At 37.9% G+C, this 22,112-nt stretch overlaps 3 protein-coding genes and 1 long non-coding RNA gene across 7 annotated transcripts; 3 read left to right on the forward strand and 1 right to left on the reverse strand.

Annotated features, from left to right (window-relative positions):
- Positions 1-167: 167 nt before the first annotated feature.
- Positions 168-3,175, forward strand: LOC113691475 (F-box protein CPR1-like). 2 transcript variants are annotated; one of them, XM_027209620.2, is made up of 3 exons: positions 168-1,446; positions 1,780-1,855; positions 3,049-3,175. In XM_027209620.2, exons 1-2 carry the CDS (start codon positions 281-283, stop codon positions 1,817-1,819), a joined length of 1,206 nt encoding a protein of 401 aa, XP_027065421.1. In that variant the 5' UTR covers positions 168-280; the 3' UTR covers positions 1,820-1,855; positions 3,049-3,175. The 2 variants fall into 2 exon arrangements, with proteins under 2 accessions (XP_027065421.1, XP_027065420.1); XM_027209619.2 differs by having other exon boundaries at positions 3,058-3,175.
- Positions 3,176-10,428: 7,253 nt separating this feature from the next.
- LOC113693692 (dynein light chain 1, cytoplasmic-like) lies at positions 10,429-11,547 on the forward strand. Its single transcript, XM_027212296.2, has 2 exons — positions 10,429-10,845; positions 10,997-11,547. Exons 1-2 carry the CDS (start codon positions 10,708-10,710, stop codon positions 11,138-11,140), a joined length of 282 nt encoding a protein of 93 aa, XP_027068097.1. The 5' UTR covers positions 10,429-10,707; the 3' UTR covers positions 11,141-11,547.
- Positions 11,548-11,884: 337 nt separating this feature from the next.
- On the reverse strand, positions 11,885-17,320 carry LOC113693686 (uncharacterized). 3 transcript variants are annotated; one of them, XM_072054906.1, is made up of 5 exons: positions 16,919-17,320; positions 16,632-16,713; positions 14,208-16,043; positions 13,914-14,064; positions 11,885-12,810 (listed from the first exon to the last, which is right to left on the reverse strand). In XM_072054906.1, exons 3-5 carry the CDS (start codon positions 16,038-16,040, stop codon positions 12,164-12,166), a joined length of 2,631 nt encoding a protein of 876 aa, XP_071911007.1. In that variant the 5' UTR covers positions 16,041-16,043; positions 16,632-16,713; positions 16,919-17,320; the 3' UTR covers positions 11,885-12,163. The 3 variants fall into 3 exon arrangements, with proteins under 3 accessions (XP_071911007.1, XP_071911006.1, XP_027068090.1); XM_072054905.1 differs by having other exon boundaries at positions 16,632-16,797; XM_027212289.2 differs by having other exon boundaries at positions 13,914-14,049; positions 16,632-17,313.
- LOC140009434 (uncharacterized) lies at positions 12,853-13,927 on the forward strand. The gene is made up of 3 exons (XR_011816854.1): positions 12,853-13,225; positions 13,449-13,571; positions 13,699-13,927. It is a non-coding gene; the product is annotated as an uncharacterized lncRNA (long non-coding RNA).
- Positions 17,321-22,112: the final 4,792 nt, after the last annotated feature.

Here is a 22,112-nt window from a genome sequence, read left to right on the forward strand (position 1 = left end):
TCAAATACGAATTGGCCCAATTTATAACACCTCTTACAGTGCGAAACGCTTTATCAAGCTTGGGCCTGGTGGTTCGTAATAAATAATAATAAAAAAAAAAGGTTCTAGTGGAGGAGATTTGACCGCCAAAGACAGAACCGTTTGCGCCTTCTCCTCTTCATAATCTTTTGAGCGTTGCACTTGAGTAACTGGAAGTTGGAACTTGTAGCCTAGTAACCTACTACTGCCCTGCTACCTACCGCTTGGCTTGGTAACACTCTCTGATCCTGCTCCGAAAAAGATGTCGGAGCGTGACGCTCACATTCCGGCGGAAGTAATCTCCTACTTGCTCACCTTCCTACCGGTGAAGTCACTTCTAAGGTTCAAGTGCGTATCAAAACCATGGCTGGCTTTGATAGACAGCCCAGACTTCATAAAAAACCACATCTCCCGCTCCCTCAAAACTAACCGTAATCTCACCATCATCCTCGGTTACGCCTCATCAATCTACTCCGCCGACTTCGATTCTTTTCAGGACAACGTGGCCTACCCTACCAAACTTACCCCTCCATTATCGCCGTCCATCGACGCGCCTATTCTAGTGCTGGGTTCTTGTAACGGGCTGCTGTTTCTGTCCACCACCTTAAAAGACAGCATCATATGGAACCCATCCACCAGAAAGCACCAGAAACTACCTCCAACCTCCATTGAATACCCATGTGGCAGGTTTGTATGGCATTCTGAAACTGGGTTTGGGTATGACTCTGTTCATGATGATTATAAGGTCGTAAGAGTCACCCAATTTCACCTTGGTTGGGAGGATGACTTTTTCCAGAATGAAGTTAAGGTCTATAGTTTGAACTCCAATCAGTGGAGAAAGATTCAAGATTGTCCGTACTTTATTCGGTATCTAAAACTTGGCGGGACTTTTGCGGGCGATGCATTGCACTGGATTGCGGGTAACAGTCCGAGATTGGGTACCGCCAATCAAGTCGCTGCTTTTGATATAAGAAGTGAGGAGTGGCATCTGCTGCCGCTTCCTAAAACCTTGGCTGGGGATTTTTTCATGAATTTGGTTGTTTTGGGAGAATGCATTGGTTTGTTTTGCAATTACTATCGCGATCACGTCGATTTCTGGGTTATGAAAGAATACGGGGTGAGGGAATCTTGGATCAAAATATGCTCTGTTGTTCAGCCTACTCATATTCAGTCCTTTGAGCAAGTGAAGCCAATAGGTTACTCAAACGATGGGAAGCAAGTCCTTTTGGAGCAAAACTCTAGCTGCCTCGTGTGGTTTGATTTGCAGGAAAAGTCTGTGAAGAGTGTTAGGATTCATGGTGGGCCCAAATATTTTAATACAGATGTTTGTCTGGCAAGCCTTGTCAAACTCCCTTACAGTGATGTTCAACAAGTCCACCAGAAGAAGAAAACCCAAGATAGGGGGAACCCGAAAGCTGGTCCGAAGAGGTAAACCTTTAGAGCCTTCTGTCCTCCTACTCGTGATCTTGGCTCATTTCTATGGACTGCGGCAGTCGTGATTATAGGAGTATTTTGTTTCTGTACGAATAATTCTTTTTTAGGTGATATCGTGCATTCTTGCATTTCTGCTTCATGCATGTACTATCGATACAGACAAGGGATTCCTGGATCCGGGGTTACTTGTTCTGTATTAGAGTAGTACTGTAAGATTATAGAAGTTTTCTTTCCTGGAGTGATAAGTAGCAGCTTACATGTTTTGATTCCATTTCTCTTTCTTTTCTTGATAAAGTTTGTATCTTTTTGTTTTTTGTTCTCTGACAGAGATGACTTTCTGTCAAGCGGGTTCAAATTGGTGCTTTAAGCTGATTGAGAAGGGGGTCAAACTACGACTTTTGTGGTTTGTCAACGTGTTTCAGTGTTGGGATATTCTTATGGTTTTTGCAACTTCTATTCACTTTAAATGCTTGCAATTTGGACAAAACAGAATGCAAGATTGCAAGAACGATAATTAATCTTGTTTAGTCTGTGCTAGTTAGAATCATGTTTGCCTTACAGTTCCTCAATCTGTCCCTCCTAAACAAGGTCGGTTCTTTCCTCCTATATGCTGTGTAAACTCCAATTTGGAGAACATGACAACAGCACGGTATCTCGATTGTTTTCTGACTTCATTGTCATTGGCAAGTGATCTCTTGTCATTATTGTGTCTTTTCATGGTTTGGTTTTTTCATCCTGTTGGTTTCCTGCTGAACCATCCGAAAAAGTATCACGGTGTTATATGGATGGCTGGATCTTCCTTTAAATTTGTCTGGTGGATTGGCAAGATCCAAATTTGTGTGCTTAGTGCTTACAATTCCTTGAATAGTATAGGCTTAAAAAGTACCAATTCCTTTGTACAATTCTCTGTGTTCAATTTTCTTTCTTAAATTATTTTTTGGAGTCATCTGCTGGGAAATATTTTAGATTCTAGGGCAACTTATGGTGGAATCTAGCTTATGATACTTAAGCGGAAGCAATTTGAGTTTTTTTTGAGGATAATAATACCTAAGTAATATCTCCATTTTAGCTTATGATACTTAAGCAGGTCATATCATCGCATTGTCTTCTATGTTTAAAACATACTTCTGCCTTGAGCGGTGGCGTATGATCAGTATTAGCTGATGATACAGTTTCTTGGTCATGGAAAAGGAGACTGTTTTCAAAAGCAGGTTTTGAGTTTCAAGTTGTTGCTGTTCTTTCGAGAAGCCTCTTACAGTGGAACTTAGTTGACCTCGAACGAATAAAGTTTGGCACTATCTACTTCGCAAATTGTTGTTGTCACTTATAAGGTGCAGAAACCCTCCTGTTAAAGTTCCCTAATCTCTAAAGCAAATTGTGTGCATCACTAGGATAAGTGCTCTGCTACATTTTTAACCTTGCCTAGCATATAAATCTAAATTAGTTGTATCGTTAGCAAATGCCCGATGACAGAAACCCTTAAAAGAAACCAAATTTCTTTGTTCTCTTTTTGACTTGCTTTGTCAAGGGTGTTTATGGCTATCATCTTTAATCATGGCCTTATACCAACTGTCTTTGGCGCATTTCTGATGACAGCCTTTGCAGATGGCAGGACTGACGGTTCATTGGTGCCTGTGATTATTCCCAACCAATGTGAGGAGAAGAGGTGGAGATGGGGAATGTTGCTCGATGTTTTTGTCCTGAAAGTCTTGCTCCAACTCAAAAGAAAGGGGTTTTAGGTGGAGGGGGGGGGGGGCAATATTTGCCGGTATGAACTCTTTATCGTGGTTTTAGGTGGTTGGGGTTTTGTATATAAACTTGCTTTCGCTACGATTATGATTGTGTTTATAATATGGCAGTAGTTTCTTTCTTAGAAATAATTGGTGTAGAAGCGTAACGGATCTTCTGTCCCGTATCCTGTGTCACTCTCTGTCCCATTTTTTATTATATTGCTATTTCTCTTTCATAAATATCATGTTTTAGTTCTTTATTTTATTTTCTTAAGATCCAATAACTATTAATTCAGTATAAAAAATGAGATTTTTTATGAATTTTTTGTTGTATTTTTTAATTTTCTATTAAATATTGTTTTTTTGAAGCTGTTGTATTTATTTTTTATTGAATTAATAGTTATTGGATTTTAAGGAAACAAAAAAGAACTAAAACATAATGTTTATGAAAGAGAAATAGCAATATAATAAAAAGTGGGGCAGAGAGTGACACAGAGTGTGGGAGAAGTGGAAGCGAGAGATATCAGGCAGCTACCATACCACGACTCGTGCAAATGTTTATCTGCTGACCAGCCATTCGTCTATACAAACCAGATTGGCAACTATATCTTGGATGGTTTTGGGAGAATTGGAGGAGGGAGAGGGGTAGGGATGTGATCGAACCAAGTCAAGGTCGAGTATTGCTATACTTGAGCTTGACTCGACTCATATATACCTAGGTTCGAGCTCGATTCGAGTTCGACCGAGTACAAAAAATCGATACTCGAAACTTGACTCGAGGAACTCACTTTAAACTCGAGACTCGACTCGATAAGGCTCGATCTTTAGTCAAGCCTTATCAAGTCGAGCCTAATCAAGTTTTTTGACACACTTTCGTCTTTTCTTCTCTTTTTGAGATATTTTTTCTTTTTAGGTCTTTTTACAATTATGTTATTACTTTTTTGCCATTATGAAATTTTATTATAAAGAAGAGTTTATTGTAAATTCCGTAAAAGTTATATCTATAATGGTCATTTTATAATTATAATACATATATATTATTTAAATACCCCCGGCTCGACAAGTCTCGAGACTCAAAATATTGACTCGAAACTCGACTCGAATGACAATCGAGTAGCTTGAGACTCGGCTCGAACTCGGTCAACTCGAGTTCAAGCCAAGCCGTTGACTCGATTATGACTCGGCTCGCGTACATTCCTAGCGGGGGATTGGTTTTGAAAAGAAAAAGGAGAAAATTATTAAGTGATAATCAGTGCTGTTGAGTAGTACTTCTACTATCAAATCCGGTTCTGTTATCCAAGCCAATTTCAGTTTTTTCGATTTAATAGTTGAGAATAGTTTTAGAACCCAATTATTAAAAGGAAAATTGACAACTGAAAAATATAATTGTTCAGTCGGTTTTTCTGGTTAATCAAACCGAGGTTTGATACTCATTTTCTTCTTGATACTCGTAAGCAGTTAGCGCTTGTTTGGCCAGAAGGAGTTTGCGCTTCGTGAAACAAATTAAGATGAGCTCTACCAGGAAAAAGGTCCTAGATTTCAGACAAGTTTACAATATACTATCAGTATTTATTTCACAATTTCTGGGTTGGTTGTAATATGATCTAACAATTAGTATTTGTCCTTGGTCGTAATTTTATTAAAAATTACAATACGTTAGTATTTGTCCTAATTCAATAGATTTATGAGATCCAATCTAACTATATATATATATATATATATATATGACAACGAAGCAGGTTGCTTGTAATTGTATCGAAAAACAAAAAACAAAACTTTTCCTGTTATCTTCTTTCTTTTTTAAGAGGTACAATCCCCATTAAAATGTTAATAACTATTCCTAGGAATTTAATTGCTAATGCATATTAGATGAATTCATAATTATTTTTAATAGTTCAAAGTTTATTACTTGTCTACAGCCTCCAAAGTGAATAAAAGTTCTTCTCTATTTATTATCGATTGTCTACTTTGAGGAAATTCTTAACATATTTGGAAACTTCTTAAATAGTCATAATAACAAAAAAAAAAAATTTCTTTCCATGTGTATGATGAAATGCCATATACATAATATACATGTGTATGATGAAAAGCTTTGGAGATCTATTGCATTAATTCATCATCAAGTATTTTTCTAACGGGTGCCCATTTTGTTAACACACATAAAATTCATCTAACATTCTAATAATTATTACCCTCCTTTGTATCTATATACTTTTCTTGGTTAATCTTACCTACCCTCCATTGTATTTATTTAATGTTCCTAATTAATCCTACATTTTCAAGAATATATCATAATGAGTGCCCAACGGGCACCGCTAGACAAACCCACTCATGAAATTTCACTCTTCGAATGCACAATAATAACTCTTCCAAATGTCGACTATTAACTAACGTTGATGTTAAATTATCATCATTATCTTAAAATACTTGCTAGTGTGTCAAACTGTCTAAATTTTCCCAAACTTTTTGAAATATATAAAGTCAATAGCTCATCATTTATGTTTATTGCATGTAACAACAAATATAAGAATGTGAATCATAGTCTTAAATGCTTAACTATTTTAAAGTTAACTTATAAATGCATGCACAAGAATAGTACTTTGAGTAACTAACCATGAATAGAAGTTGCTCTAATATAGGAATAAGAATAGAAATCTCAAATACATAACCATGTCAAAAATTATACTCAATATATGAACACGAATCATGAATTCGAGTAAATAGTCGTACGAAACTTACCTTAATATAAAACGTGAATCGTAATCTCAAAACATTGACATTAACAAATATCAAAGAATAAAAAAAATAATAATGATTTTCCTAAATCGACAACACTTACTATAAACAGTAACCGCCTATAAAAAGTACCGTCGCTCTAGTAAAATACACACACGACCACCATATAGCATTTCCGTCAACTTCCTAATGGCGACACCCAATGATGCAAATGAATCGAAGCAAGTTCCTAGCTCCATGTCTGGTCCAGATCCAGGGCTCGCAGAAGAGTTGAAGAATGATAACATCTTCATGGAGAAGCAAAATGAAATTAGTGTTGAAGAACAACTTGCTTATGCTATTGCTAATGGAATAGACATCGACTGGTTCCTAACTAACATGGCAAAAGAAGAAGAAGAAAGGAACAAAGAGTTTAAGCAGACCGTCGCCAGCAGCTCCGAGGGGAAAAATGTGAGGCCACGCAAAGTGGAAAGCAAACCTTCTGAAGATAATGGCCAGCAAATTCATGATCGCTCCATGTAGAACAGGCTCAAAAAATTCCTGCCTGAGGTCGCAATATATGCTACAATAAATATGTTGTAATAAGATTTCATTAGTTGAAGGTGCAATAATATATTGTCGTCAGTTAATTTCCCCTTTAATTTTGGATACAATATGATTCAGTGTTATTATATTGGTTTCTAGAAACTCCCAAACTCTTTTTACGTTTTATGTGTAAAATAACAATTTCAGTCTTTTAATTAAGAATATCGGTTGCATTTAACGATTTTGCACTAGAAACGAATTCACTTGAAGATATATATTTGCCCAAGCATTAATCAAATAGCACTATATTAATTGTTTCCTCGATAACTTCGTTTAGGTCAAGAAACTTAAAAATGGGATTCTTTATTGGACCATTATAGAAATGAAATCTTGTAGATGTTAAAAATTGCAAAATATAGCCCTTTATTTGATTTTTGCTTTCACAGATTTTTCAGCTCATAGCCTACTATTAGAATAATGACGGGTCCGGCCAATTGGAATAACATATTGAAAGACCCGGTTTATCAAGGACGTTAATTGCGAGACTCTCAACTAGTATTCTTCCTCCTTTTTTTTTTTTTTTTAGCAATTTAGTACACCTAAATTAAATTAATTTATCAAGTGAATGGATATATTCACTTTTATTGCATCTCTTTAAATTTAGACACTTTTTTTTTAGATTAACTACACTCTTGCAAAAAAATAAATACTCTTAACCAAACCCTTCTTTTTTAATCTTTTCTTCGATTTGGAGAAGTATCGATTCCTCTCTACTTTTAACAAAAACGATGGTTAAAAAAGGTGTTTTATGAATAATAAGAAAGTTTTTTTTCCCTAAATTATCGTGTCCAATCGTGCCCAATTGGCCTTTGTGGGCATATTTTCCAATTTAGAGGACCCTAAATAATTTAGACCATAACCTATATTAGGTACGTAATCTTCGTTAATTATTAGTAATTATTGCACTATATATTTTGTTCTGAGCAGCCATTTCACTTATGGCAGGTAAGTAATTTTTTAATATACATGAACTTGACCTGTGGCTGTGAAGAAAATGCATGTAGTCAACAAGTTCTCCAGTATATCAAGTTCACTACAAAGAATAAAAGACTTACAGGGTATACAACGATTACAATTAATTAATTCATTGTGTGAAACGTATAAAGGAAGTTTATGAAATTGGTAAACAAGTATTAGATAAGTTCAAATTCCCAAATTGCCATACCATATTCTTACCCCTCGTTGGTACGTAGGAATGGTTTGGAAAGGAAAGATCTTTTCAACTTGTTCAATTCATTCCAACATTTGGTATCGTTCTCATTCCAACTTTTTTTTAGAATCTCATTTCTCAAAAAAAAAAAAAGAAAAAAAGAAAAAAGGAAAAGCTCTTTCGACCTTTATCCTAAAATATCTAAATAATAGGATGTTCAAATTTATCCTTAAAAATTTTTACACTATGTTGTGATATCTTAGGCTATTTGTGAGTTCAATTAATATTTGAATGTAAACTTTCATAAATATTAATTTTTCTTGTATTTTAAATAAAAATTTTCTTTTATACTAGGAAACAAACGTTTTAATATACTTTATTCTTTGACTTTTTGAACAATTGTGCAAGAATTCCTTTTTGAATCTTTTCGAAATTGAAAATAAATTATAATTGTCTGACTTCACGTAATTTATATTCTATGCTGCTAATTATATTGCTAGTAAATGAAAATGAAAAATTTTAACTTAAAAATCTATTTATGAAAATGAATCAAGTATTACAATTGAAGAAATTTGATATCAATCCTTATTTATTTTTGAAGTAAAAATATCAAAATTTTACATAAATAGACAAATACTATTACAGAACAAATAAAAAAAGTAATAAGACATATTACATAAAATAAAGTAATCCAGAGCAATTAAGTCAAATTTGTATTTAGTATATTCCATTCTGACATTTAAATATTAATTATACCAAATATTGTAAACTAAATAAACATTTCATTCTGACTTGTCTATCAAACCCTGGAATAATAAATTTTTTCTCGCCATCCTGGGTGGAAAAACCTTTCCATTTTGGGCATTTCTGCGTAACAAACAAGGAGTTGTAGTTTTGAACAGAAAAGAATCAAAATGATGGCAGTTTAATACAAATCATTTCCCTAGCTAAAACTTGTTTGGATTGAGCATTATTTACCTAGTTTTATTTGCTTACATCATCATTACAATTTCCAATACATCTTTTTATTTTTCCAATTACCTTTTTATCTCACATACATCACATCACAAAAAGTGCTACAGTAAAAATATTCCAAATAATCCCAAATAACTTACAATCCAAACAATCCTAATTGATGCACAAGAATCTCATTTAGCAGGCATTTGAATTCTTGAGAGTACGATTCTCGCAGAGTGAATCTATGTTAAATTAGAATAGACAGTGATAATGGAAACCCCAATAATTTTTATGAACCCAGAACCTCTCATTTACATTTTACACTTTCTCAAACTTATCATTCGAATACACAAGATACATACATACTTCTCTCTCTCTCTCTGGTTTTGAAAAGACATATGATGCATACTTGATGTTTTGCATGGACACAATGAAAACTAGTTCTAGCATCCCAAACATACGGGGAAATTTTCAAATCTTCCCCATGGAAGTTAAAAAATAAAAGAAAGGAAGAATTTGGAAAGGAAGTGAAGTCAACAAAAATCTTGTAAGGTACGGTACAATGGTTTGAAAATCGGATCAAACTAGTTAGTTTTGCCGGTCGAATCATGAATTGGCCATGTCTTTGATCCGATTCAATGATTAACTCAAAAATTCAATTGCATCGATCAAACTTGATCAAGAATTGATGGTAAAAATTGGAAGGTTCAACTAGTTTTTACTAATTTTTTTATTTTCTAAGACAAATATTTCCGTCTTATTTGAATTTTTTATACTAAAATAAATAAATAAATGATTAAAATTTTGAACTAGAGTTGAACCGATCGAACCACAAATTAGAAGCTCTTTCAATTCACTCTTCGACCTAGATTTAAATACATTGGTAGGCTACAAGGTGACAGATGGTGGTAGATTTAAATATAGCTCCGTTTGGATTAGCTATTTTTTAGGGTGTTTTTGAAAAACTTTACTGTAGCAGAGTTTTTAGAGTATATTTTGAAATATTTTTAGAAAATATTTTAGAATATTTAAGAGTAGAAGAGTTTCTAGAACATATTTTGAGATATTTTTTTAAATTTTAAAAAAAATTAAACTAATTTTTAGATTACCTTTTAGAGTACTTTTAAAAATCTTTATTATATTTGAAAAAATAGTTTTTGAAAAACACTCCACATATTTTCATTCTACTCTTTTTTTTTTTTGGTGCATAATTACAAGGTTATTGTACAAAACTTTCCATTTTGTACACCCGTCCAACATGGAAATGGAATATTATGATGAAAACTTCTCCTTCTTGTTTTTGTTCACTAGAATGGTAGTTACCGGAGCAACAAATAGTCAATTATATCTGTCTCAAAGACATGGGATGATTCATGATTGTACCGAAAAAAGGGGTATGGGATGATCACCTTAAATCGACGTCCAACTACCAAGGCATATATTTCTTAGAAGGAACAAAAATCACGTGCTCTAAGAATACCATGATGATAAACTCCAAAATGGTTTCTTCATTGATGAAAGGAATGAAATAATTGTGACTTAATACTATCATGGAGGCTTTGGAAGCTCTCTATTTAGAGAGGGAATGAAAAGATTGCACATCATCTTTTCATCCAATGGAGGACAAGATGTTAGCAGCAAACATTTATCATTTGATTCTAGCACCAAAACTATGTGGTGATCATAAAAGCAGCGGTGCCTCTTTTTGGTGTCATTTTAACTTGCAATTGCAATCAAACTATATCGGCTGCCCTACATTTGTAAGGAAGGTCCATTCTCGAAAGAAAAGAACAAAATAGCATACAAAGGTTGTACGTGCCAAACTGGAACTTTTCCCAGGCCATACAAAGATACTGGTCCTTCACGACTGTAAAGTGTGGATGAGAGGAAGACTGAGTCAAAATACTTGTGACAGATGGGGAGAAGTTTCCTGTCTGAACCCGTCCGCTATTATTGGATTCTAATACTAGTACACGACCCTTTTCTTTTGAGCCCGAAAAGTGCTATTGCTATGGATTAGGGAACCATTTCTGGGGTTCTGTCTGAACGGTAAGCTACTCATACATTATACTGAGGAGGAAAGGAAGAGGAGAGAAAATGTTGGAAGGCAAAGCTCAGATCAAGGAAACAGATATGCCAAGAAAGATGCAGATTCAAGCAATGACTTCTGCTTCTGAAGCTCTTGATATTTATGATGTTACTGATTGTACCTCCATAGCAGCCCACATAAAAAAGGTACGCTGATACTAATCTGCTACGCCATCCAATTTTCTGATGCAAACAAATCTAATCAATCAGTACATTTATGAACTGATGTAATATGTCTATGTGCTCATTTGACGAAGCTTGCGTGCATCTAAATGGGCTATGTGTTTCATATTGGCAGGAGTTTGACAAGATGTATGGGGGTGGATGGCAATGTGTGGTTGGCTCTAATTTTGGTTGCTTCTTTACTCATTCAAAAGGAACTTTTGCTTATTTTGCTTTAGAGACCCTCAATTTTCTTATCTTTAAGGGAGCTTCCTCTTAAATCTTGTAGTTGTATATGATAGAAAGAGAGGACTTTTCACCTAATGATATTGGAATATGAATATGCGTCGGCTGTGATAGCAAATGCTAATATGTTATTCAATGGCCCTGTCACCGGATGAACCAGAGGAAGTTCAAATTGATCCAAATGTAACTTTCCTTGCTGGTGGGTGAAATTATCACTTGTTGACTATGGATATGGAGCACCGCGTCCATGTGTTTCTCTTTTTAAAACCGCATGATACAGATTGAACCCAAATGTAATGTTTGGAATAGGTTCTCAACCATTCCAGCTGTGGCAATTGTAGTCTGAACCGTCATTAAATGCTATCCTTGGCTTTGTATTGTATGACAAACTAGTCAAAACACCGAAGTGCGCCAGGCAATGCAAGTTGGTGATATTGGCTATTTGCTTTCTCTAAGTTCTGGTTGAGGCTATTCCTTTGGGCCTGTAGCTACTTCAGCATACTATACGGTTAAAAATTTCTTCAACTTTAGCTGTCTGAGGACTGGGAAAGCCTAAATCTATAGTGCACAAGGAAATCAATTTTAGTTTACCTGTCGAAGGCTCTCAGAATTTTACAAATGCGAAACGCTTGCCCGAGAGTTTGGAAAGAAAAGGTTCATGTCAGAAAGTCAATTTTTCATGTACTCTTTTTAACGGTAGGATGACACTTTCCGCAGATGTAGAGCAAGAGCAGTCTGCATCTGTATATCAAGCTTAACACTGCACAACAGAGTAATCTTTTAGGAATTACATACCAAAAAGTGCATTACCATTCAGCAATTAAAAACATGTTGTCATCATGAAATGGTTAGCGTTTGCCATCCTCAGCAGAAAGAATGGTCATCTACAAGATGCATTTTGCACTGAACTATGACTCTAGCAACATATTGGTATATAATAATTCGAGAATTATCGAGGCCCTGGACAACATATTTTCCAGTCCTACCAGTTAGTGTAGTATTATGCACAGCAAAGAACTCGATTCCCTAACTCCGTTACTGAATTTTGTACAAAGTACTAGATTACCATATCCATCAGCATATCATCAATGATTCCAGTCAAAATTTTCTGTTCTATGTCAATGACAACTTGATCAATTTCATCCAGAGTAAATCCATTCCTCCAACCGAAGTCCCAACCTCCATTCACCACTCCCTTGCACCACATATCTTTTTGGAGCACTGTAGAAAGAGCATCTACAACAATTGTCTTACCAGCAAGCTTACAGTAGCTTCTCAAATACTGTATTCCATCAGAAATCTCATTGACTAAGTGATCAAGGGAGATGCAGATTTTTGACTTCTTAATGCATATATGTGGCAATGGATGACCTGCAACTCTATATTGAAGGCTTTTCTGTTCCAGTAACTCTTTTGCACATTCAAGTAACAGTTTGGTGTCAGCTGTTCCATGGGAATGTAAGCCAGGTTTGTGTGACACTGCAGCTTGATATGCACGAGTCTCAAATAGCTCCTCAGCATGACAAAGAAATGATGAACTATCCAGAAGTAGTTTTCTTGTGTTGTTATCCCTTTTACAGCTCTTCACCTCAGTTAGATTGCAATTGATGCCGCATTTAGCATTATCCATGGATCTGATTCCGTTGTTGGGCTGGACAGAATAGGTAGATTCACAAGGAAAAGTTCTGTTGTTACTGCAATTATCTGCCATAAAATGGTCTTATGTTAACAAATGGCAATGTGGATGTATCTCAATGCATCTTGAGTAGCAACTACCAGTAAGACAGCAGCTGTAGCCTTCTGTGAAAAACAGGCCTAACTCCTAAGAAAACAACCTTCACAGCATGTTTGACCAACCTCTCTAATTACCCAGGGAAAAAAAAGGGATAGACATAAAAACACAGGATGTCATCCTTTTAGATGCACGTGGATAGACATGTATAATCACAGAGTATCATCGTTTAACATGCATGTGTGACTAATTTCATGCAGATTTTTTACAAAAGATGTACTTATTTTCGTAGATATTTTTTTTTGTATATTGGTTCAGGAAAGGCAACAGAGAAAAAAGGCCTATGCTCTTAAGACTGTTGCTTGTTAAGCAGATGAAAATTATCAGGTTGGGCAAGCTTGAACTTCTACTTTAATTTATGTAATTATTACTGAATTATTTTAGCCTCTAACTTATTGTTTTTTCGATAAACATGTAATCTGTGTAATATTTGCCGTTTATTCCGTTTCATTCTTCTTAAAAAAAAATGTAAATGAGAAAAGTAAGAGGAAAAATGCATATGTACACAAGGTTGAGCCTACAAGACTTATTTCTTACTTTTTTCTTGTAGGGGTGAGTGTCTGGCAGGAGGTAGTGGGAAGTGAAAGTAAAAACTTGTCTTTTGGTAGCAACAGACAAGCACTTTTACTGCCTGCACATATTGTCTTTTCAACTCGGCAAAAACTTATAACAGGTTATTTTTGCGTTAACATATTCAGATGCATCTACATTATAAGTTTAATAAATAAAAAGGATCTACAGTTGACTACTAATTAGTTAAAGCAAAACGAGTCTTAATGCTTTGTACTGGTTAAATACAGGGTATATCGAGAAGAATACTCAAAGATGACAGTAGTTACATGAATGACTGTCTACTAGAGCTTACTTACAAGTCACAATGCAGTTTGAAGGGGGGAAAAGAGCTAATTACCATCTGAAGTTCTTTTCCGATGCACATATGCAAAAATTTAAGTCCAGTTCATAGTCCCTTCTCCCTTCCCTATGCTGAATGAAACATAATTCAATAATATCTTACCTAAGTTTGTAGGAGTATCTTTCTTTTCATCACCAGGGAGTTGTTCTGAAGAGGTGATCCCTTTTGCAGTCAAAGCTTCATCGTTCCCAACTTCAGGGTCGGCTGGAACATCATCATTCTTGTGTTTTTTTTCAACCTGCATTATCATATTCTATTTATGTTTGCATATTAAAAGCAGAAAGTTAATGTTTAAAATTAAGCTCCAGTCAAAGGCACAATTCAGGAACAAAATGCCCACCGTTTAAACCTGAAGGAACTAAATTGGAATATGAGACATGCAATGCAATCACTTACAACAATTGTTGAAGGTTCACTGGCTCTTTTCTCATTTTTGGCATTCTTCTTTCGAGCACTCGAGTTCAATAATGTAGTCGGAGTAATGCAGTCTGATATGGGATCCCATGTTGAACCTTTTTGTGCTGACACTCGAACTTTTGTAACATTTGGTTCTCTCTCAGGTTTTCTGGGATTTGTAGATGCTTGTTTGTTGATGTGGTGAGATTTAGCTCTATCTCTTAACTTTTCAGTATCAACTTCCACTTGCTTCCTTGTATTCACAACAGCTCTTTGAATTTTGGGAACAACTTTGTTCTCATTTGCATCTTTCTTCTGTAGTTTGGGCTTCCCAGGAGTAGAAGCTTTTACTGTTGTAGAAGACAGGTTGTCCTGACGTTTAACTGATTTAGTATCTTTTCTAGCAAAAGCATCCAGACAGTCCTTATCTTCTTTTTCTTGAATAGGCCCTTTTGCTGGAGCTTTTTCCACTTGCAGTTTTCTGTGAATCTCAGTGGAGTTTAGAGCTCCTTCATGACTATTATTAGGTCTTGGAGGAAGCCCTGCTTTAGTTTTCCATTTCCTGAGCATCTTTTTGGTGTCTAAATCTTGATGGATATACTTCTGCCCGAGAAGCTCTTCGTCCAGCAAACCAGAAACATGCAATGGCTTTATAATCACAATGGGTGCGGCATCATAAGCAAACCTTTTCTTCCATTCAGAAGCATTTGAAAGATGTTCAGGCCCATCAACAGACTTACCTGTCATAAGTCCTTTATATTGCGTGTCATCAGTTAGTTTATTCAACTTCATTGGCCGTGGATCCACCTTCTGAACCGTAAAACGAGTCCTCGTACTTGCCATTGGCAAATCAATATCGAATGGCGTTCTTTCCTGATTTAGTGCCTTGTCCTTCCCATAATGCTTCTGAGGATTGGATAGTAATGGTTTTGGAGGGATTGCTTCTAGACCCATCAGTTTGGCAATTACATTAGGAGCCTTGGGCTTCTCCTCTATAGATTTTGATAGCGAGAGGTCTGAAGAAGTGTCAAATTCATGGGAGTGAAACATTGAGGATTGGCTTGAGCTGGTGGATGGAACATCCAGTGAGAAGTCTGACTTTGTTCTATAAAAATAAGGCTTTTCTTCTGAATAAACCTTATCTTCCTCGGAAGTCTTTGCTGCAGAATATGCCTTTTCCTCATTGGAAACCTTTGGCAACAGATTTTGCCTGGCAAAGCTCTCTCTTATCACTTCTCTAAGCTCCTCGAAACAATCTCTGGTGGATCCATCAACAGAAAGTCTTGGATTTTGAAACTCCAACATTTTGCGGTCGTGATATCCAAATCGCTCAGACACAGTCCTTTCAATGCCAATTCCTTCATGGTTTCCACCTCGGGCCCTTTCCTTCTGCTTTTTCTTCAACTTAGCCATAATTTGTGAAGCTTCTTGAAGCTTCCCCAGCATTGTGAGAGACTCCTTTAGATCAAGAGCTCCCCTCAACAATTCTTCTGCAATGTCTTTGGTCTGCCTATCAAAACCTTTTTCCTCAGGCCAAGAGTCTGTAACTTGATTTATTTTTTGTGCTCCTCTAGATATTTCCATGAGCTGGTATGAAGAAGGATTATGTAGCTGATGATCTGTCGGCCCTTTTGAGACTCTGTCTTTCCTTTCTTCCTTGAATGAAAAAGACGTACTCAAATTCTTTTGGTTCTTCTGATGTTTTACCTTCTCCTTCGACTTGAGAGAGTCAGTCTTGGATTTTCTATTCGTCTTACATTCCACAACCCCTTTTGGATCATCACAAGAGAAGAACGATCGGTATACAACCGACTTTGGACCGTCTTGAGGCATATTCTATCACATAAAATTTCATAGAAAAAGTCAGATACTGCTTAATCTCTAGAAAACAAAACAAGCTTAAATTTGACTAGAGTTTGCCAAGCAAAAGCTTGCGTCTGCCTAATGCTGGTTTCGAAAGTCAGTCCATAGTTTACAACTGTTCCTCTGCTAGCTAGCTTAATGTCACAAAAAGCACCGGCACAAATATTCCAATATATTGCCGTCTAGAACAATTATGTGATTGTCATACAAAAAATATACACTTAAAAAAATGTATCTTCTTTGGACATTTTCAAATAGAAGCTATTGGTCATCTTCATTCCTTAATTTCAATTCCCTACAACTTATCAGGCAAAAGCTGTTAAAACGTGTTTCTTTGCGTGTGTTTGTGAGACAGAGAGAGAGAGAGGAGGAGAATTTTGGAGGCAATGCAGATCTGAAATTGAAAATTAATCTAGATCACAGACAAATTCAGCAGGTTAAACATAGCAGAAGCGGCTAAAACACACAGATCATCACCCCTCCACACACACACACACCCCCCCCCCCCTTCTCTCTCCCAAAAAAAAAAAAATAACAAGAAGTCTGTCTTTACTTGCATACCTGCGCTCTTTGAGTTTGTTTTCTTCCCTCCAAAAAATGCTTTCTCTGTCCCTTTTGATCAACCCAATTTCCTGTCCTTTAGCTTCATTCGAAAACCCAGATGAACAGCGCGTTAATGCCCCCAAAAATCATTGAAAAGATGAAATCTTGGGGCTAAAAAGAGAGCCTAAAAGAGACCCAATGGCAAAATTGAAGTAAAGACTAAAACACGTTCAAGAATTAACGCAATGATGATCACTGACAATTGATTGATCAAGACCCCTCAACTGTTAAGAGTTAATTCTCACCAGCATCTGCATGTGTTCTGGTGCTTTGCCCATTGGTGACGAAGAGCCCTCAGATCTACGCAACTGAGAGGAACCAAAACATTTAAGCTAGCTGGTAAATCTTGAGCTTGACTTTGTGCCGTGTACCCACAGCAATATCTCTATCAGTCAATATCAATATCCGTATGTCTTTTTAACGAGAAAGTGCAAGAACTATTTGTTCTGATTTAATTGCAATGGATTATTGGTTGGCAAAATGATGGTTTTGTCGTGTGCAAGCTGAAGAAGGATACTAAAAGAAGCAAATCTATTCAAAAGCTTGACGGGGGGAAGGGAAGGTCGGACCAAAATTAGCAGAAACTGAACACTGGCCAGAGTATTATTATGTACACCGTGAAGATATATGATGAGAAAATGCCGGTGGACATGCACATGAAATTATTGATTACGGTCGTATTCGTAGATCAGTAGCAATTGTATCTTTATCTAACTGCTCTCTCCTCTTTTTTTCCCTCGGTGGGGGCTGCTTGTTCGGTGACCAAAGATTCTTTACTCCTATATTTAATATGCCAGAAACATTTTAATAATAAACCCCCATTTTACACAATCACTTTTTTAGCTGTACAATGCGCAGAACTATGAATTTCTTGCAAACATATGATTACCGCATGATTAGAAAAGATCCCCTGCTCCAAAAAAGAAAAAGGAAGCAAGAAAAGACTAAGATTCGCGACCAATTGTTCTTTGAGTTTTTAGATCAATCAAAGACAAAATTTATCAATAATTGGTATTCGTTGCACTACGTTAGCATTTAACAAAAAGTCTTGCTCACCTAAAAGTAAGTAAACTACTAAAAGTCACTCGCCATAGTCTTTGGTTTCTTGTCGCCAAGAGAAAAAACAAAAGAGTATTACTTTCGCTCTGGCATGCAATTTGGTCTCGAATGTCTGCGTACATGTTACCATCCATCAGTCCCAACTCCCAAGTCCCAACCCTGGCCTCCTACGAATTCATTGAGTTGCATTCACCAGAGAAGGGCGCTACCTGAGCAAAGTAACTGAGATTTTACATTTATTCTTCCCTTATATTTAGACACTTTTTCTGCTTTTTTTTACTTTCTCAAGGTGCAAATACTTCCAGCTCCGCTTTTATAAGTATGATACATACACATTAGACGAATCCAGAAAAATCAAAATGATTTCGTTTGAATAGCTTTTTCAAGTTATTTTTCTACTATGTTCTTTTGTAATTTTTCTTAGAAAAAGCGACGTTCGCTTAAAGGTTATTGGTTGGAGTGACAAGAAACTTGATATCCTTATATAAGGTCTCGAGTTCGAAAATAAGCCACTTTTGTTCGATAGTGCTCCCGACCCTGGATAAGTCGGAGTCATCATTAGGGCTGTAATCGAGTCAAGTCGAATTCGAGTATCGCCTAACTCGACATATAGATATGGTGCTCGAGCTCGAGCTTGAGTGAGTAGTATTATTGGAGCTCGAGCTTGAGTGAGTAGTATTATTGGAACTCGAACTCGAGCTCGAAACTTGCTTGCAATACTCGAGCTCGACTCGCATGGGCTCGAATCCATGCGAGCCTTATCGAGCTCGGTCGAGCTCGAGTTATTAAATTTCATTTTCTTGATAATTTTTAAGTAAAAAGACATTATTGCCCTTTTAAAATTTTTATATGACTTGAAATATTTCGTAAATTCGACAATTCTTTTGGGTATAACGGTAATTTTATAATAATAACATATTAAATAATTAAAATTAAAATGCTCGATAAGGCTCGTCGAGCCTTCGAGCATCGCTTCTGGATGCTCGAACTCGACTCGATAGCCTTATCGAGCTGCTCGAACTCAGTTTGACCGAGTTTGAGCCAAGCTTTTGACCGAGCTCCTCGCGAGCAGTTCGGTTCGATTAAATCTCTAGTCATCACTTGAGACCTCCTTATTGTATGTGCATGTATGTGTGTGTCTATATATATATATATATATATATATATATATATATATATATATATATATATATATTTAAACACTTTTATTTGCAGTACACGCACATACATTCTCTTTATCCATTTTTCAAGTCAAAACTTCCTCCGTTCAATTTTGCTTTTAACTTCTCTCTCTTCTAATAACTTTTATTTCTTTTAATAAATTTAAATTATTCTTTTTATCCATAGATGGTAACTTTGTTCAACATGAATTTGGTTATTATGTTGATAAATTCATTACAGGGATTATATCAGAAAACCTCCCTTGGAAAATGATGGAGGCAGGTGTAAATTTTCATAGTTATCTCAAAGAATATAGTCTCATGCGTTATAGTGAGTAATGTTTAACAAACATTATGATAACTATATTAGAATGCGTATAAAAGTTTTTAACTATTAATATGGCAATTAAATGTTTGAAATACAATATTAATTTTCTGATACAAACATGAATAATGTCAATCAATTAATTATTTGTTGCATCAATTTCATAAATTTGCCGTAAAAACCATTCCATACTGATTGATGCACGGGACAAATACAGCTAGTTGCACGGTAAGATGAGATTTGCAATTAGAGGTGGGTGATTTATCTGGCGCGATAAGATTCAAAATGGATTGATTTCAAAAGTTAAATTATGCAAAGCACCACCACCACACTTTTATTATAGATTCATTTCTTGAGGACAGAGGACAGAGGAGAGGTGCGTGCGTGCGTGCGTGGTTAAATCACAGTAAATGCAGACAGCAGCAGTAGTGAGATTTGTAAACCGCAAATTGATACATAAAAGAAAAAGAAAAGCAACAATCTACTCACAAGATTCTTGTCCCTCCAGCCTCCGGGGCCAGGCTCCAACCCTTTTTCTTTTCTGATGGCCCTCATAAATGTAAAATTAAATTCTTTCCCATGAAATTGATTCACCTTTTCCAGTACTGTTTGTTACCTAGCCTACCAAGAATAATATTTATTAATACTAATGCATGGGTCGGTCAGTTCAGTTGCTTACTCTGTCTGAACTGTAGGACCTTGGTTTGGTACTACTGTCTGGGTTTAAATTTGAATCATCCCTGTGCTTTAATTTAAGGCATGTCAGAGACGGAGAAAACTTAGACTACTACTAAAAATTCAATGCTTTGTTGCAAGCTTCACAGCTGTAATGTTAACATTTATGGCGTCGGCTTCATAATGCCATTATTGAATTATAGTTTCTTGAGCTCTATTATTATTATTTTCTTCTTTCTTTAGACTTGGATATTTGAACAAATCATTCAAGCCCGACTGTTTGGATTTTAGAAGGGAAAGAAGGATGTTCATCATTTTAGAATGTTAGATATTTTCTCTCGAGAATTCCATGTTAAGAGAGTTTCTTTCATTAAGTTTTCTCTCACTGCCAAAAAAAAAACACATCGTCCCTTGGTTTGCATTCTTGATTCTTCTCCGGGATTTCCTTTTACGATGACTGCAGAGGCCCCGTTCCGGGCCCAGACACGTGGCAGCCCAGGAACGGCCGAGCTGGGCCTTGGCCCTCAGACCCCTGGGAGCAGCCCCGGGCCGTACCAACTAGGGCTCCCAGGGGAGGCGAAGGTCCATCCCGGAGAGGTCGGAGGAAGTCCCCCCCCCGAGTGCGGGATACTATCTATACCGGGCAAGTCCCGCGTCGTGCGGAAGTCGGACTCTCTCGCAGGTATAAATGATAACACACATCCACTATACAAGGTACGCTGACTATTGACAATTTACTCCGGACAGTTACTACTTCCCGTGAAACTCACTCACCGGAAAACTAACTTGACCGTCGGAGTGCCCTCGGGGACCGCCCTCGGGCCCCCTCAGTTAGCTCATCCCTTCTGTCTTGCAGGCTTGAAGTCAGCTCTCACATCAACACCCCGAGCTGATCAGGTCAGCTCTCCTCGGGGAAGCTCTGCGCTTCTTCAGTTGGCGCCGTCTGTGGGAAACGTAAGGTAAGTAAGATTGTGTTGATGGCCCGGACGCGATCCAAGCGTACGGCAGAGAGCGCCGGCCCTGGGGGCGGTGAGGGGTCCCAGCGGAAAGAGTCCGGGGCATCCCAGGGCGTCGGTGGCTCGGCCCTTTCAGGGGAACGGAGGCAGCAGATCTTCCAGTTCGTGACGGAGAATCTCCCCATGCTGGAGGATATAATTCGGCAGGCGAAGGAGGGAGAGGGGGCTGGGGGTGCACAGACCTCCAAGGCCAAGGGAAAGGAGAAGGAGTTACCCCCTGATCCTTCAGAGGATGACTCGCGCGACCAGCCCCCTAGGAGGAAGCGACCCCGGACTCCTCCCCGCCCCCGAGCCTCGGTGGTTGGGGACAGCGAGAGGTATTCCCGCGACAGGCCCGCGAGGAGCCAACCCAGAGACCCCTCTCCGAGGAAGCCCACACGGAATGGGTTCGAGCGTTCCCCTGCTCGGTCTGTCAAAAGCCGGCCCCGCGATCATCTGGACCCTGCTCGGGATGAACTCGAGCAGATCTTGAGGCCCCGGTCATACGAAGACAACTATGCAACCTCGCCCTTTACCCGGGAGATAGAGGACTACCCCCTACCCCGGAGGTTCAAGATTCCGAGCATCGAGATGTACGATGCCTCTACAGACCCGGAGGACCACCTCTCGGTATTCCTGACGCATATGCGCCTGCAAACCGCCGCGGATGAGGTTCGCTGCAAGACCTTCCCTATGTTCCTAAAGGGGAAGGCGCGGCTCTGGTTCCAGTGACTGAAACCGGGATCTATACGGAGCTTTCCCGAGCTGGCCCGGCAGTTTGCAGCCCAGTTCGTCTCCTCGAAGGTTTACGCGAGGAACGCAACCCACCTGATGTCCATCAGGCAAAGGCCCGACGAGTCGCTGAGCAATTTCATGACCCGCTTCAACGCGGAGAGCTTGCAGGTCAGGGACAAGGACGAAAAAGTGGTGATGGCCGCCTTCACAAACGGGCTCAGGGTGGAGGAGCTCTTCTACGATCTGGCCAAGAAGCCTCCCGTAAACCTGGAAGAGCTCCTACGCAGGGCTCACGAGGCTGCCAACGCGGAGGAGGCGGGTCGCCTAAAGAAGGAGTCAGATCGGGAGATCGGAGATCGTAAAGGCCGGACCAACCCCCTGGAGGTGGAGGCCCCGGCCAAGAAAAATGTCTTTGATCGGCTCTCGAAGGAGAAGGCCCCTGCTCTGCCACCACTCTCAGAAAAGACCTACACCCCTCTAACACGGCCCA

Source organism: Coffea arabica, chromosome 6e, assembly GCF_036785885.1.
Source record: "Coffea arabica cultivar ET-39 chromosome 6e, Coffea Arabica ET-39 HiFi, whole genome shotgun sequence".
In the NCBI taxonomy this organism is placed as follows: Eukaryota; Viridiplantae; Streptophyta; class Magnoliopsida; order Gentianales; family Rubiaceae; genus Coffea; species Coffea arabica.

What these genes read in the sequence shown, in the direction of transcription:
- LOC113693692 (XM_027212296.2), top strand. Translation starts at nt 10,708, where the DNA reads ATGTTGGAAGGCAAAGCTCAGATCAAGGAAACAGATATGCCAAGAAAG. An exon ending in TAGCAGCCCACATAAAAAAG is followed by an intron (nt 10,846 to 10,996) that starts GTACGCTGATAC and finishes TCATATTGGCAG; the next exon opens with GAGTTTGACAAGATGTATGG.
- LOC113693686 (XM_072054906.1), bottom strand. Translation starts at nt 16,040, where the DNA reads ATGCCTCAAGACGGTCCAAAGTCGGTTGTATACCGATCGTTCTTCTCT. An exon ending in GTGAACCTTCAACAATTGTT is followed by an intron (nt 14,065 to 14,207) that starts GTAAGTGATTGC and finishes AAACATAAATAG; the next exon opens with AATATGATAATGCAGGTTGA. An exon ending in AGATACTCCTACAAACTTAG is followed by an intron (nt 12,811 to 13,913) that starts GTAAGATATTAT and finishes ATTTTATGGCAG; the next exon opens with ATAATTGCAGTAACAACAGA.
- LOC113691475 (XM_027209620.2), top strand. Translation starts at nt 281, where the DNA reads ATGTCGGAGCGTGACGCTCACATTCCGGCGGAAGTAATCTCCTACTTG. An exon ending in CCGAAAGCTGGTCCGAAGAG is followed by an intron (nt 1,447 to 1,779) that starts GTAAACCTTTAG and finishes GTTCTCTGACAG; the next exon opens with AGATGACTTTCTGTCAAGCG.